The sequence below is a fragment of the Emydura macquarii genome, unplaced genomic scaffold (genome assembly GCF_026122565.2).
Source record: "Emydura macquarii macquarii isolate MOO-44397 ecotype Brisbane River unplaced genomic scaffold, CSIRO-AGI_Emac_v2 contig_480, whole genome shotgun sequence".
Taxonomy (NCBI): Eukaryota; Metazoa; Chordata; order Testudines; family Chelidae; genus Emydura; species Emydura macquarii.
In genome coordinates this window covers 7846238-7862884 of record NW_027130617.1, presented here as the reverse complement: position 1 = coordinate 7862884, position 16647 = coordinate 7846238, and the positions used below count along the sequence as shown (strand labels likewise).

General features: G+C 41.7%; 1 protein-coding gene across 6 annotated transcripts in view; it reads left to right on the top strand.

The window, feature by feature from the left end:
• Positions 1-934: 934 nt before the first annotated feature.
• Positions 935-16647, top strand: part of PTBP2 (polypyrimidine tract binding protein 2) — a 73329-nt gene continuing 57616 nt past the window's right edge. For 3 of the 6 annotated variants that reach the window (XM_067538415.1, XM_067538414.1, XM_067538413.1), the window contains exons 1-2: positions 965-1090; positions 2854-2884. In XM_067538415.1, coding sequence (XP_067394516.1) covers positions 1083-1090; positions 2854-2884 — 39 coding nt within the window. In that variant the 5' untranslated portion in view covers positions 965-1082. Of the gene's footprint in view, positions 1091-2853; positions 2885-9268; positions 10715-16647 lie in introns of those variants that run through there. The other 3 variants (XM_067538417.1, XM_067538416.1, XM_067538412.1) reach the window with 2 other exon arrangements.

The following is a 16647-nucleotide window of genomic DNA, read 5'->3' as shown; positions in this document are numbered from 1 at the left end:
TTATATTGATTTATCAATTTTAAACAGGAAGAATTTCTTTCCTCTCTCCTAAGGAATATTGCACAATTAGGTGCATTAGGAGTGGGTTATAATTTCCTTTGAAGCACACTGTACCGGCCATTGTGAGAGGCAGGATACTAGAGAAGACAGACTCTTGATTCTCATAGATGCTAAGGTCAGAAGGGATCAAATATGATCATCTAGTCTGACCTCCTGCACAACGCAGGCCACAGAACCTCGCCCATCCACTCTTGTAATAGACCCCTGACCTATGACTGAGTTATTAAAGTCTTCAAATCATGGTTTTCAGGTACAGAGAATCCACCAGGAAGTGACCCATGCCCCATGCTGCAGAGAAAGGCGAAAACTCCCCAGGGCCTTTGCCAGTCTGCCTTGGGGGAAAATTCCTTCCGGACCCCAATGGCAGTTCCCCTGCAAAATTTTCCATTACAAGAGGAGAAAGACTTGATCTGCTCCCTCTCTGGTCCCAGAAATGAACAAGGTGTGTGCCCCCAAGTTTGGACAGGCTCTTCCTGCAACAAGTGAAGCCTGGCAACAGGGCTGGAGCCTGGCCTATCCAATCCGACTCCCCGTGCCACAGATCTGGAACGTTTCTCTCTTCCCAGGCTCAGCCTGGCAGCAGGGCTGAGGAGTCTCTGCCCAGCTAAAGGAGCCAGGCTTTGAGGGAAGCAGTCAAAGAATTTCCCTCCAAGGAGCAGGCCTCCAGTCAGCAGGGCTAGGAAACTGAATGTGAGGTGGGCCTAGGAGCGGGCCCTGGGCGCAGAACTACTGGGAACCTCGCTGCTCTCCTTGGGGAGGGGTCCAGGGAGGGGAAGTTTGGCTTTGACCGAGGCCGGTGGGGTAACGCAGACGTTCAGCAAGGTTGCTACTGAGCATGCGCAGAGCACACGGGCATGCTCCGTGACAACGCGGGAGCCCAATCTGATGGGGAGCAGAGCCTGGCGCTCGGCAACCTTCGGCGGTTTCCGTGCGGGCCCGGCCGCCATTTTCTCGCTGCCTCTCTCCGCTCGCTGCCTGCGCGGCTCCCTACCCTACTCGCCAGCGCTTTGTCCTGTTCGGCGATGGACGGGTGAGTAACGGGGCGGCGGGGCGGGCAGGGCTCCGCGTCACTCGGGGCTCGCTCCCCGCCCCGTGGGTGTCGGAGGGAAGCAGGGAGTCCCGCACAACCCCCTGAATAACGGGGATGAGCGCCTGGGTCCTCCCTGCGGGGCTGCAGCTGGCGGCCGACTGGGGCCCAGTGAGGACGGGGGCGGGCTTGAGCCTCGGTATAACGAGGGCTCAGCTTCAGGGCCGGGGCGCGGGGTCCGTCCCTTTCTCATCCAGGGCTGTGGGAGCTCTTACTTAGCGCCCTCTTCATCCTGTAGCCCTGCAAATGGGGGGCTGCCCCATCCCTTCCCTCTTACCCCGCGCTTCCCCTCGTTTGTGGGGTTCGGGGAAAGGCTCTGAACAAGACCCCTGCTTGTTTTGGAGATCGCCAGAGAGGAGGAGGAGGAGCAGCAGGAGGAGGTGGAGGAAGCAGATGTCAAGCTCTTTTGTTTTCAATAGCTGTTTAATAGCCTCTGGCTTTTTTTTAATTTAAGGTAGAAAGATGCCTTTGTGTATGCTGGAGACAGGCAGTAAAAGCCCAAGGAGGGAAGGGTTTGCAGGCGTGAGCCATATGGGACAGCAAGGGCCTTAATTCCTGGCAGGGAGCTTGGGTGGGTAGTTTTAACAAGGCCCTCTTTTCATTGGGGCTGGGAAACGCTGCTGGTGTTTACAGCCTCAGCATAAACAACTTGTACTTGTGCTGCATCTTACTGCCCCAGAATGCATTTAACTTGCCTCCCTCTTTTGAGACCAACTAAACAATCTCTTGTGTAAGTGTTAAACATATTGGTAATGTGATTTTTAAAATCTTTTATGGTTGTTTGTCATCATAATTTTGGTGTTACAAATCCTGTCTAAAAAGTCAACCTTTTGTGCCATCCACAAATTGATACCCATGGAAATGGCATGCTTTCCTTATCACATGCTTTTAACATTTTATGATGTTTTGTGTTAACTTGGGTATCTTGGCTATATTCTGTTTTGGGTTAATTTCTTCCTATCCAGGGCTAGATCCTGCAAATAGATCTGCATAGGGTGCCATTTGCAGGATCTAGCCTCCAATGGATTCAACATGTTCAGTTCAGAAATAGTATTCATCACTTTCTGCCCTAAACTGTTCTGTAGGATTGCCGTTAAAGGGGTGGACAAAAAGGTAATCTCACATACTACACCTATCCTTCAATCCTCCTATTCTTACCCTATCCATGATCCCACAAAGCCCAGAGACCTCCTCTTCAGACTCTTTCTGACATTGGCCAAAATGGCCATCTGTCAGACTAGGTGGACGAGGTTGGATGGGGTGAGTTTTCTAACTGTGGGTCCTATTTCCTTTCACTTATTAAGTCCTGTGTCCAGACAGGGTTCCTTTGGGTAGTGTTCACTGACAATGGACAACTTTTTGTAGCTGTGGGTTCTCTCAAGGATTCTCTGTTCAGTGTCCCTTCTGGATAGCTTTTATTTTGAGCCTTTGATCCTACTCCCATTTCTGTTTTGTTTTTCCATTGACCTCTCTCCTCTGTTGAGGGGGGTGTCTTTGCTCTTTTAATTGGCAGAGCCACCATAGGGTTCTGCCTATTACATGGGGATCAGGCTGGCACTATGCACAATTACTAAAGTTAGTTAAAATGTGTTAAAAGAATTCAGTTTTGTGGGGAAATCATACTTATTTTGAGGGTCAGTCTGTGGATTAAAAAAGTCTGATTTACGTTTATTACTATTAAAGAAGGTTTCTTATTTTCTTTACAGCATTGTCACTGATGTTGCAGTTGGCGTGAAGGTAGGATGTGAATCTAGCTGATAAATGGGCAACCTATTAATTCCATATATGTTAATTTGTGGAGTTCAAGTGTGATGCAAGATTTTAATAAGTGATTTTCAGCTGACATTTTGTCATCAAGATATGCTTTAATAAATAGAAAACTTTAAGTTGAAGGCTGACTAGAAAAAAGAGAATCTATTATAATTATCAAGATCAGTCACGTGGGTGGCAGATTAATATAGTGATATAAATTTATTCTAAAGGTTATTCCAACAGATTTATTCTCTCAGAAATAATGTTTGGGAAACATTCTGTTCTCATTGCTGTCTGATTACCTTAAAAGCTGATTTCTCTTTCTCCTCGCTACCTGCAAACAACTCCAGATGAGGTCAACGAGAGTTGAATACCCGTAATGGGAGCAGAATATGGGAAAAAAAGTTCTGCCCTGCAAATCTGAGAGCAGAAGTTTGCTGGGGTCTTTTTAATTTTGTTCCCTCCTCCCCCCCCTCCACATTGGTACATTTCTTATAAGTGGAGAACTTTCGTATAGTTAATTTTAGTTAGCCTTCTGATTCTTTCACTCCTGAAGTGAATTTTGCCTTCATGTATTAGATCAGTACTTTGTAGGAGCTGTATGAGACAAAAATATAGTTAACATGAAGGGAACAATAGCACAGGGCTAGTCTTGAACTATACAGATAAACATGTTGCTACAGGTGCACAATTTATGAACAGATGAGAGCATTTTCTAGTGTATATAATATTTGTTTAAGAGCATATTTGGGATTATGGAAGTGAACACAGGGAAAATTCTTTCATTATGAAGTAGACTCTTGAAATTAGCACTCCATAAAATAAAGTTTTGGCGGCATTAGAAACAACTAAATCACACAATTTTAACACTTTAACCCCTTTCAATATCAGGCTCTTAAGATGCCCTGACTTATGTGTAATTAAATAATTCCTGTTAAATCATGTATTGATTGAGAGGATTGTGCAAATTCTGTTAGAGATCTTTTGTTTTACATCTGGGGGTACCTACAGGCAACACTTTCCTTCATTGTAAGACCATCCCATTCTTAGAATTCTCAGTTGTTGTTTATGTTGATAAGTGTAAGTGTTGATGTGACATGTTCAGAGCAAATTGAAGTCACTTACCTGAAGTGTACTGTATTTTAAAATAAATGTGAAATTCCCAGATAACCTGTTTATGAAATGTAAACATTTCAGTGGCTTATTTATTTTGTTTATCTAATTATGGACGAAGTAGTGTCATGAGTCTAAGCAAGAGAGGCAAGCGACAGCAGTCATAAAGGGAGGAGCCTTTAGAGAACAAGCCTCAATAAATTAGGTCAGAAATCTAGAGCAATATAGAGTCAGGGAAATGCTCAGGGGAACCTGATAATGTTAAAGAGGCATGCACCTCACCATTTTTTCTTGAAGATAGACTTTATGGTATGTGTTTTTAAAGGGAAAAGACATCTATTTGCATGGAAAGGGAAAATACGGAATAAGAGCTAGTCTTTGAAGCAAGCAATTACAGGCTGGTAAGCCTAACTTCTGTACCAGGCAAATTGGTTGAAATTGTAGTAAAGAACAGAGTTATCAGAAACATAGCTGAAAGTGATATGTTGGGGAAGAGTCAACATGGCTTTTGTAGAGGGAAATATTGCCTCAGTAACATATTAGAATACTTTAAGTGGGTCAACAAACATGGACAAGGGTGAACCAATGAATATAATGTACTTGCCCTTTCAGAAAGTCTTTGACAAGGTCCCTCATCAAAAGCTCTTAAAATAAACTAAGCAGTCATTGGACAAGAGGGAAGGTCCTTTCATGGATCAGTAAGTGGTTAAAAGACAGGATACAAAGGGTAGGAGTAAATGGTCAGTTTTCAGAATGGAGAGAGGTAAATAGAGATGTCCCCCAGTTGTCTATATTGGGAGCAGTACTGTCAAAATGATATTGAATGATCTGGAAAAAGGGGTAAACAGTGAGATTGGAAAGTTTGTAGATGATATAAAATCACTCAAGATAGTTAAATCCAAAGCAGATTGTGAAGAGTTACAAAGGGATCTCACAAAACTGACTGGGTAGCAAAATGTCCGATGAAGTTCAGTGTTGGTAAACGCAAACTAATATATATTGGAAAATATAATCGCAACTATATATACAAAATGATGGGATTTACATTAGTTGTTACCACTCGAAAGAGATATTGGAGTCACTGGTTAATTCTCTGAAAACATCTGCTGGATGTGCATCAGCAGTCAAAAAAGCCAGGAACATTTGGAACAATTAAGAAAGGGGTAGATAATAAGACAGTAAATATCATAATGCCACAATATAAATCCATGTTATGCCCACAAATATTGTGTGCAGTTCTGATCGCCCCATCTTGGAAAAGGTTTATTAGAAATGGAAAAGGTACAGAGAAGGACAACAAAAATGATTAGGGGGCATGCAACAACTTCCATATTGGGGATATTAAAAAGACTGGGACTGTTCTTCTTTAAAAAGAGGTGATTAAAAGGGGAAATATGATAGAGGTCTATAAAATCATGAATGGTATGGAAAAAGTGAATGAGGAAATGCTATTTACACTTTTACATGACACAGGAACCTAGGGTCACCCAATGAAATTAATAGGCATCAGGTTTAGAACAAACATAAGGAAGTGCTTCTTCACATAACAGTCAACTTCTGAAACTTTGTTGCCAGGGGATGTTGTGAAGGCCAAAAGTATAACTGGGTTTAAAAGAGAATTAGATAAATTTATGGAGGTTAAGTACATCAGTGACTATTAGCCAAGATGGTGCGGGATGCATCCCATTTCTTGGGTTGTCTCTAAGCTTCTGACTGCCAGAAGCTGGGATGGGATGGATCACTCTATAATTGTCATGTTCTCTTCACTCCTTTTGAAGCATCTGGCATTTGTCACTGTCAGAAGACAGGATACTGGGTTAGATAGATTTATTGGTCTGACCCAATATGGCCATTCTTACGTTTTGATAAGTGAGCCAGACTAAGGCCATATCTACACTACAAATTTATGTTAAGTCAAATTACGTCAGCATACAGCTGCTGCAGTTAGTACATCGCTTGTGTATATGCATACTTGGCTCTTTGTGTTGGCAATGTGAGTACTCACTAGGAGTGCTTGTGTCAGTGCTCAGTGCAGTGCACCATGGGTAGGCATCCCACTGTACAACTTGCACTGTCCAGCTTGATAACTTTTGGCAATGCATGTTGGGGCCAAAATGAGTAGTAGTTTGGGAGCATGGGTCAACATCCCATGCAGCTGTCTCCAACCCATAATTGTATCTGTATCCCATAATTTTTGCACCTTTTTTAAAAATCCCACAAGTCTGTTATCTCTGACAGAAGCATGAAACCTGCACAGCTCTGCACTATTGTCATGACCATTGCAGGCACAGGGTGCATGATCCTGTAGTATTTGCAGAGCCTCAGGAAGAACCGAATAAGGGGGGAACATGATGATTCCTTGGAGGACGGATGGCTGTGGTACATAATGTGAAGCAATTCAGGGTTGTTCATGGAGCAGCTAGAGATGGTGGAGCGCCACTTCAGGGCCTGAGAAACAAGCACTGACTGATGGGATCGCATCGTAATGCAGATGTGGGATGATGAGCAGTAGTTGCAGAACTTCTGGATATACAAGGTCATGTTCCTGGATATATGCATTGAGTTTACCGCAGCCCTCCAGTGCAGAGCAACAAAATGAGATCTACACAGACAGTGGAGAAGCAAGTGGCCCTCGCACTGTAGAAACTTGCAACACGGATTTCTACGGTCAGTCAAGAATCAATTTGAAGTTGTGAAAATCACCTTGGGGGCTGTTGTCCTGCAAGTGTACAGAGCCATTGCCTCCTGCTATGCAGGATTGTGACTGCAGTGTGCAGGACATAGTGGATGGCTTTGTAGCTGTGGGGTTCCTGGACTATGGTGGAGTAGTAGATGGCATGCATATCCCAATTTTAGTACCAGACCACATTGCCACTGAGTACATCAACAGAAAGTATTACTTTTCTGTGGTTATACAAGCATTGGTGGATCACCAGGGACACTTCACTGACATTACTGTGGGCTGCTCTGGGAAGGCGTGTGATGCTCACATCTTTAAGAACACAAGACTGTTCAGAAAGCTGTAAGTGGGGACTTACTTTCCCTATTGGCGGATTATCGTTGGCAATCGTGAAATGCCAATAGTGATCCTAGGCCACCCAGCCTACTCTTGGCTTATGAAGCCATACACGGGCCATCTCGACAGCACCAAGGAATGATTTAGCTATCAGCTCAGCAGGTGCAGAATGATAGTTGAATGTGCATTTGGTCACTTGAAGGGTCACTGATGTTGCCTACTCACAAGATTGTGGGAGAAAAATATCCTGATGGTTACAGCTGCCTGCTGTGTCCTGCATAATATCTGTGAAGCAAAAGAGAAAAAGTTTCTGCCAGGGTTGGAGGTAGGGATATAAAACATCAAATGGTTAACCGGAAAATATTGGTCTTACCGTTTAGTGCAGTAGATGTTACCTAATGTGCACATAATAGACACTGCAGCAGTATCAGCAAATATGTAGCAATTGTGCTGTGAGAATTGGATTTTAACTTGTCATATTTTCTGTGGGCCTTGTTTCTTGGCCTATATATTTTTCTACATTTCATAGTGTATGTATTGTGAAACTAGGTTCCGCTCCCTCATTGTTAGGACCATTATGGGACCATTATCAGAATTTTTGGTAACTACTTTTCCAGAGCATTAAACAGCACGCACACAACCACAGTTTGAAGATGAAGTGATTAAAAAGAAGGAGGAATGCCTGGAATTATTTCACAAAAATAACAGAAGACACCGTTAAATGTAAATTGTGCAATACAGAATTGAGGTATGCAAACAGCACCGGCGCAATGCTGAACCATTTGGAGCTGAAACATCCCTCTGTTTCATGTGAAAAAGAAAGCAAAAATCAAACACTGACAGTGTTTTTTCCTGCAGTTAAGAAAATGCAACACACAACGTGCCAAAAAACTAATGGAGTTGTTGTGCACCATAGAATCATGGAAGATTTGAGTTGGAAGGGGCCTCAGGAGGTCATCAAAGCAGGACCAACCCAACTAAATCATCCCAGCTAGGGCTTTGTCAAGCCAGGCCTTAAAAACCTCCAAGGATGGAGATTCCACCTCCCTAGGTAACCCGTTCCAGTGCTTCACCACCCTCCTAGTGAAAAAGGTTTCCTAATATCCAACCTAGACCTCCCTCATCGCTACTTGAGACCATTGCTCCTAGTTTTGTCGTCTACTACCAATGAGAACAGCCTAGCTCCATTGTCCCTGGAACTCCCTTTCAGGTAGTTAAAGGCTGCTATCAAATCCCCCCTCATTCATCTCTTCTGAAGACTAAACAAGCCTAGTTCTCTCAGCCTCTCTTCATAAGTCATGTGCTCCGCCTCCTAATAATTTTAATTGCGCTTCGCTGGACTCTTTCCAACTTGTCCACATCCTTTCGGGGGGGGGGGGGGGGGGGCAAAACTGGACACAGTACTCCAAATGAGGCCTCACCAGTGCTGAATGGAGGGGAATAATCACTTCCCTCAATCTGCTGGCAGTGCTCCTACTAATGCAGCCTAGTATGCCGTTGGCCTTTTTGGCAATAAGGGCATACTGTTGATTCTTGTCCACTGTAACCCCCAGGTCCTTTTCTGAAGAACTGCTGCCTAGCCAGTTGGTCCCCAGGATCACTGGAGATATGCTGCCTATAAATGTCATTGAGGAGGGTACAGGTTTTTGTGCATTGATGAATTTTGTAGAACCTGAATACCGTGATCCTGTGAGACAGATTGTAACCTCACAACTAGAGAAGTGCTCTGAAGACACTGAAGTCTCTCCAGGAAAAATTGGAAAAAGCCATTCAAGTAGCTTTCACCACCGACTGCTAGACAGTATTAACTACAAAAAGCTACATGACTATCACTTGCCATTAGATTGAAAATTGGAAGCTTTGATCCGCAGATGTACAAACCAAAAGTATGGCAGAACGACATACAGCGGAAAACCTTACTGAAAAATTAAACATTATAGTGGAAAGATGGGGTCTGGCAGGCAGTGTCTTAGAGTGTGTGCATGATAATGCAAGCAACATTGTGCTCGCCAACACACAGAGGTATGTTACATGAAAATCTGTTAATTGTTTTGCTCGTACTTTGCAGCTATCCATAAATGATGGTTTTTCTTCAAGTAGTGTGGATCGTGCTGTTGCAGATGCAAGTAGACTAGTTGCACGCGTCCATCACAGCATCGTGGCTGCAAAAGGACTCGAAAGAAAACAAACACAGCTTCAGGTTAAGTGACACCATCTGATCCAGTTGTGTAACACTCACTGGAATTCGATATGACATGTTCGATAGACTCAGTGACCAAAGGTGAGCTATAACAGCTGTGCTTTCAGATAGCTCTGTAACAAAACAATCTGATACCCAAACACTTCAGCTGCAAGAGCACTGGCAATTAATAGAGGATATTTTAACACTACTTTCCACTTTAAAATGTGTTACAACTGGCATGTCTGCTGAACAGTCAGTTTCAGTTTCAAATATTTATCCAATTTGCAACAGTCTTCTCCAAACTCACTTCAGGAGCGAAGACCCTGTCAAAAATGGAAAAGTTGCTGATTTCAAGGCTGCTGTTTGTTGCTCTCTGGAGCAGTGTATGAAACCTAACTATCTTGCCATAACTGCCAAATCTGCGCATATTGCTTCCTTGTTAGATGCGTGCCATAAACATGTGGTTTCTTTCACCTGTCCTACAGATTGCTACTAAATCAAAGCTTCTGCAGCTTGCATCAATATTAGAACTAGAAGAACCTCAGAATGCTGTGGCTGAACCAAGAAGTGCTGAACTGGATGAGCCAAAGATAGAGCCAGCATTGAAAAAAATGCATGAAATTGAGAAGAGTGCAATAATAATGCTTTTAGGTGAAGATTATACCAAAAAGGAGAATGGAGTAGAAAATGAACTGGAAAATTACTTCAGGGAACCTTGTCCTTCATTGGAATGCAGTCCATTGGAGTGGTGGGAAGTCAATGTACTGCGTTTTCAAAGGCTTGCAAAACTGGCAAAGAGTTACCTGTGCATTCCAGGATCGTCTGTGCCTGCAGAACGTGTGTTTTCCAACGTTGGCCTTACTGTTAATTGTCTGCACACTAGACTGATGTTACAGCATGTAAACATGTTAATTTTTCTTAACAAAAATTATCAGTGGAGTTGAAATACGGCATTTTTTAAATTTGATTCTTGTGAACTGGACTGACTTTTTTGTTTGTAATTGGACTTTTTGGATGGCTCAAGGGTATTATGTAAAAAGTTAAACAAAACGGCCTCTGAAAATGACTTTTTGCAATAATTTTTTTGAAAGGCATTAATAATATTTGACGATAATATGTGAGAAGTTGCTACAGTTAGTTATTCCTGCAGATTTACCCATTTTTTTCATCCTCGGTGAGTATAATTTAAACTATTTTAAAGCTGAAAGGAAGGAATGTATCAGTATTTTTGGGTCATTGAAAAATGGGTCTACATAAGACTCTGTTTTTGTTGTTACTAAAGACACTTGACAAATATGTGGGTGTGGGGCAGATTGTAAACTTGTTAATGATTAAATGTTTAACCAATCTAATTTTAGCAGTTTAAACAGTACTTTTTTAAACGATGTTTTACATCCTTAGTTGGGGGCAGATGTGGAGCGGCTGCTGAATTTGAAAAGGGCTATTAGAAGAGCTCAGCACTGAGCTATATGGCTCAGGGAGGCTTTGAAAGACAGTTTTAACAGTGAGTGGAGTAATGTGTGGTGGTGGTGTGCTCTATCTGGCCCTGCTCTTTTGTGGCTTGGTAGGAATTGCATGGTGATTGCTATACATGTAGGAATATGACATTGCCAATACACCTATTAATTTTGTTTGACTATTCCTATGAGTTGTGTGATACAATACAATAACAGGTATTGTTTTCCAAATTGCTGAGCATTCAGTAGCATGTATTGTGAACTAATAAAAATGAATTATGTTCCAAATAATATAATTGTTTTCCTTCCCTAAGTGTAGCACCTTACATTTGACTTTGTTGAATTTCATTTTGTTGTAGCTCAGTTCTCCAATTTTATCAAGATCCCTTTGAATTTTAGCTCTATCCTCAAAAGTGTTTGCACCCCCTCCAGCTTTGTGTCATCTGAAAATTTGATCAGCAAGCGCTCTGTTTCTACATCTGGGTAATTAATAAAGATGTTAAATAACACTGGACCCAAAACAGATTCCTGTGGAACCCCTCTCAAGACCTCCATATTTTGGTGTCATTCTATTAATAGTTACTCATTGTTTGTGGTCTTTTAGCCAGTTATGTATCCGCTTAATGGTAGCTCCTCCGACCCTGCATTTCTCCAGCTTACTTACCAGAATGTCATGTGGGATTGTGTGAAAAGCCATGCTAAAGTCCAGGTATATTATGTCCACTGCATTCCCCATCCATCAAACCAGTTGCCCTGTCAAAGAAGGAAATCAAATGGGTTTGGCATGATTTGTTCTTAGTAAATTCATGCTGGCTGCTAATGATCTTCATTCTCTCAGATGTCGAGGTCAGGCTGACTGGTGTATAGTTCCTCAGCTCGTCCTTTTTCCTCTTTTTCATGATGGACACTGCATTAGCCCTTCTCCAATCTTCCAGGACCTCTCCTGTCATCCACGAGTTTACGAATATTATTGCCAGAGGCGTCGAGATTTCTTCAGCTAATTCCTTCAGCATCCTGGAGTGAATAGCATCAAGCCCCTCTGACATGAATTAAGTCAGATTAGTCAGCAGATCTTTGATGTTCTTCACTTATCCTCATCTGCATCCTTTCCCCTTTGTCAATGGTAACTTTGCGAGTTGTTGGATCACATTATTTTTGTGAGAAGACAAGCAAAGTAGGCATTGAGCAGCTCTGCCTTTCTATTATCTTACATTACCAGATCACCTTCTCCATTGAGCAGCGGACGCACACTATCACTGAACTTTCTTTTAGTCTGACATATTTGTAGAATGCCTTCTTGTTGTGTCTATGATGTGTATTGCCAGCTACAATTCCGTCTTTGCCCTTGCTTTCCTGATTGTCTCTACGCACTCATGCTATTCCAATGTATACTTCATTAGTGACATGCCCCTCCTTCCATTTCCTGTATGTATCCCTTTTGGTTTTTAGATAGCTAAAAAGCTCCTTGTGTAGCCACATTGGCCTCCTGTGGCTCTTCTTATATTTTCTCTGCATAGGAGTAACTTGATGTTGAGCCTCTAATATTATATCTTTTAGGAACTGCCAGCCCCCCTTTGACTCCTTTTTCTTCTTAATTGGTCTATCCATGGACCTTGCATACTATTTCTCTGAATTGGTTGAAATCTGTCTTTCTGAAGTCCAGTGTCCTCGTTTTGCTCTTCTCACGTCCTCCTTTCCTTAGCATCTTTAATTCTATCAAGTTCCTCCCAAGTTCCCAACCACCTTCATGTTTGCAACTGATTCATCTCTGTTGGTCAACACCCAATCCAACATGGATGACCCCTTAATTGTTTCCTCAACTTTCTGAATCAGAAAGTTGTCCCCCCTACACATGCTAAGAACTTGCAGGACATATTATGTTTTGCTGTAATAGTTTTTCAACAGATGATATCTGCAAAGTTAAAATCCCCTATTAATACTAGCTCATGTGTGTTAGCTAATCTTGTTACCTACTTGTACATCTACTTCTCTTCTTGATTTGGTGGTCTACAATAGACCCCCACTGTAACATCACTATTGTTCTTTTCCCTTTTTATCCTCATCTAGAGACTCTTAGTATATCTGCTGCTTATTTCCTCTTGGACTTCCAAGGAAGTGCATAAATTCTTGACATACAACACAGTGTCTTCTCCTTTTTTTCCCATACCTGTCCTTCTGGAACAAGCTATATCCCTCAGTGCAGGTACTCCGGTCATGGGAGTTGTCCCACCAAATCTCTAGTGCCAAGTCAGTCATAATTTTCTTCATATACCATGACTTCTAGTTCATCCTGCTTGTTCTCTATATTCCTTGTATTGGTATACAGGCATCAAAGATATTTTGCAGCCTGCCCTTTTGCTTTTCTTTTTGCCTCTTCAATGCAGTTGTGGTTTCTAGTCCCTTCTCCAGAATTTAGCCCTTTCCCCTTCATTACTTGAACTTCGATGTGCATTGGCCGGGTTTTTGTCACTTAGTTTTAAGCTCTCACCATGTCAAAGAAGCTTTTCCCAGTAGTTGATAAATGGAGCTTATCCCAGCATAATAATCTTCTTTCCTGGAAGATCATCTTGTTGTCAAAGAAGCCAGAACCCTCTCACCTACATATGTGTAGCCGTGCATTTGCTTCCATGATTCAACGGTCATTACCTGGTCTTTTCCTTCAACAGTGAGGATGGACGAGAACACCACTTGCACCCCAAACTCTTTTATTGTCCTTTCCAATTCTAAACAACAAAGAGGTGGTTAGATGTGAAAAGGCATTTTAAAAATTGACAGTGAAATCCTACTGAGGAAAATGGAAGCATAAACTATGGCAACTCAAATGTAAATGTAGAATTAGACAGGCCAAGAAAGAATTTGAAGAGCAACTAGTAAAAGACGCAAACTAACTGCATACATTTTTTTCAACTAGTTCAAAAGTAGGAAGCCCGCCAAACAATCAGGGTGCTAACGGAGTACTCAAGGAAGACTAGGCAGTCATGGAGAAGCTACATGAATTCTTTGCATTGGTCTTCACTGCAGAGGATGTTAGGGAGATTCCCACACCTGAGCCATTCTTTTTAGGTGGTAAATCTGAGGAATTGTCCCAAATTGAGGTTGTCAGTAAAGGAGGTTTTGGAACAAACTGATACATTAAATAGTAATAAGTCACCAGGGACAGTTGATATTCACCCAGAAGTTCTGAAGGAACTCAAATATGAAATTGTAGAACTATGGATGGTGGTATATAACCTGTCGCTTAAATCAGTCTCTGTATTAGGAGGATACTTAATATAATGCTGATTTAAAAAAAAAAAAAAGACTCCAGAAGTGATCCTGGCAATTAGAAGTTACTTAGTGTAACTTCGGAACCTGGCAAATGGGTTGACACTGTAATAAAGAACAAAATTATCAGACACTTAGATGAACATGGTATGCTGGTGAAAAATCCACATGGCTTTTGTAAAGTGAAGTCGTGCCTCACCAATCTATTAGAATTCTTTGATGGGGGTCAATAAACGTATGGGCATGGGTAAAGCAGAGGATATAGTGTGCTTGCCTTTTCAGAAAGTCTTTGATAGGTCCCGTACCAAAGGCTCTTAAGCCAAATAAGGCATCATCGGATAAGACAGAAGGTCCTCTCATGGAACAGTTACTATTGATTAAAAAGATAGGAATACATGGTCAGTTTTCAGTGGAGAGAGGTCGATAGCATGGAGCAGTGCTGTTCAACATATTCGTAAAAGATATGGAAAAGGGGGTTAACAAAATGGTGGCAAAGTTTGTAGACAATACAGAATTACACAAGGCCTTGTCTACACCACAAAACTGTTGACTAAATTTTTATCTCCATACAGCCACTACAGTTATTAAATCTTTTGTATTTTTACATTGGCTCATTATGTCAGTGATGTGTGTTCTCACTAGGAGTGCTTGTATCAATTGTATTGTTAGTATGGGGCATTGTGGGATGGCTCCTGAAAGCCAGTAACAGTCAATGTAAGCAACGCAGAGTCTGCACTAATACTGCATAGACCTAATTAAATTGACCATGATTATGCACCACTCAAGGAGGTGGTGTTATTAAATTGACCTATGTTGGCCAGAGTCAAATTTAAGTGAAGACACTTCCCTAGCTAGGTCGACACAAAGCAGCTTATGTCAACCTAAAAGTGTAGTATAGACCAGGCTGAAAGTAGTTAAGTCCAAAGCTGACTGTAAATAGATACAAAGAAAGGAATCTCACAAAACTGGAACGCCAGGTAGCAAAATGGAAGATGAAATTCAGTGTTGATGAATGCAAACTGGAAAACAATCCCAGATATACATATAAAACGATGAGGTCTGAATTAGCTATTACCACTCAAGAAAGAGATCTTGGAATCATTGTGGATAGTTCTCTGAAAACATCTTCTCTATGTGCATCTGCAGTAAAAACTAACAGACTATTATGAACCATTAGGAAAGGGATAGATTCTGACAGAAAATATCATAATGCCATTATATACATCCATGGTACGCCAACACCTTGAATACTGCATGCAGTTCAGTTATCCCATCTCAAAAAAGATATATTAGAAGTGGACAAGGTATAGAAAAGGGCAACAAAAATTATTAGGGGTATGGGGCAACTTCCATGAGAAGAGACTAAAAAGACTGGGACTGTTCATCGTCGAAAAGATGATGGGTGGGAGAGAGGGGAGGGTTATGGTAGAGGTCTATGGAAATCATGAATGGCGTGGAGAAAATAAACAAGGAAATGTTATTTATTCTGTCACATAACACAAGAACCAGGGGTCACTCAGTGAAAGTAATAGGTAGAAGGTTTAAAACAACCAATTATTTCTTCACACAACACATAGTCAACCTCTGGAACTTATTGCCTGGGGATATTGTGAAGGCTAAAAGTGTAACTAGGTTAAAAAAAGAATTAGATGGGTTCACAGAGGATAGGTCCATCAATGGCTATTAGAGAAGATGGTCAGGGACATAACCCCATGCTCTAGGTGTCCCTAAGCCTCTGGCTGCCAGAAGGTGGGAGTGGATGATGGGATGGATCACTCAATAATTGCCCTGTTCTGCTCACTCCCTCTGAAGCATCTGGCATCAGCCACTATCAGAAGACAGGACAGTGGGTTAGATGGACCGTCGGTCTGATCCAGCCATTCTTATGTTCCTATTAACTTAAGTTATAAACCATGTAGTGTATCTTTTTTGTGACACATGTATATTTACACACACTCTTCTCATATGGAAGTTGTTCCATAGGCTTGATCATCTTTGTTGCTCTTCTGTGAACTTTTTCCAGATACATTGTATCCTTTTTGAGATGTGGCGACCAGAACTGAACACACTAATCGTATGTACACACCATAGATTGATATAGTGGCATGATATTTTCAGTCTTATTTTCTATCCCTTTCCTAAGAATCTGTTAGCTTTTTTGACCACTGCTGCACATTGAACTGAAATTTTCAGAGAACTAGTGACAATGACAAGGGTGCGGTCCTGGTGGGGGAGGAGAAAGAGAGAATTGAGCAACAATATGGAGGGACAGGGTTTTTTCAAATACTGGCCAATATTGTGTTTCAAGCCCCATTTCCTGGAGGAAAATGAGGCACGAACCACTTGACCATTATGAACTACCACAAACATTCTGATCAAGGGGAAAATACTTTGGGTATTTTGTGGGTTCAAACTCCTTCTTTCTTCCCTTGGATTCACCATGTGAATAGAGCACTCATTATTTATTCTAGTGAGCTGTCAGAAGACACAGTTTAGTAATGACATCTTTGAGGAATTTTTTTTTTTACTACCTCCTTCCGTGTTCCTTTTTAATTTTTTTTCCTTTCTGTTTCACTTCTTCTCCACTGCCATCTTTCCTAATCTTCTGTATTTGGTAAATATTAATTTGAAGAGGAGGAAGGAAAAGATAGGTTATGGGATTGTTTTCCTCTGTCACGTTGGCTTTGACAGACATCAGCGCTCAGTAACGATTGCT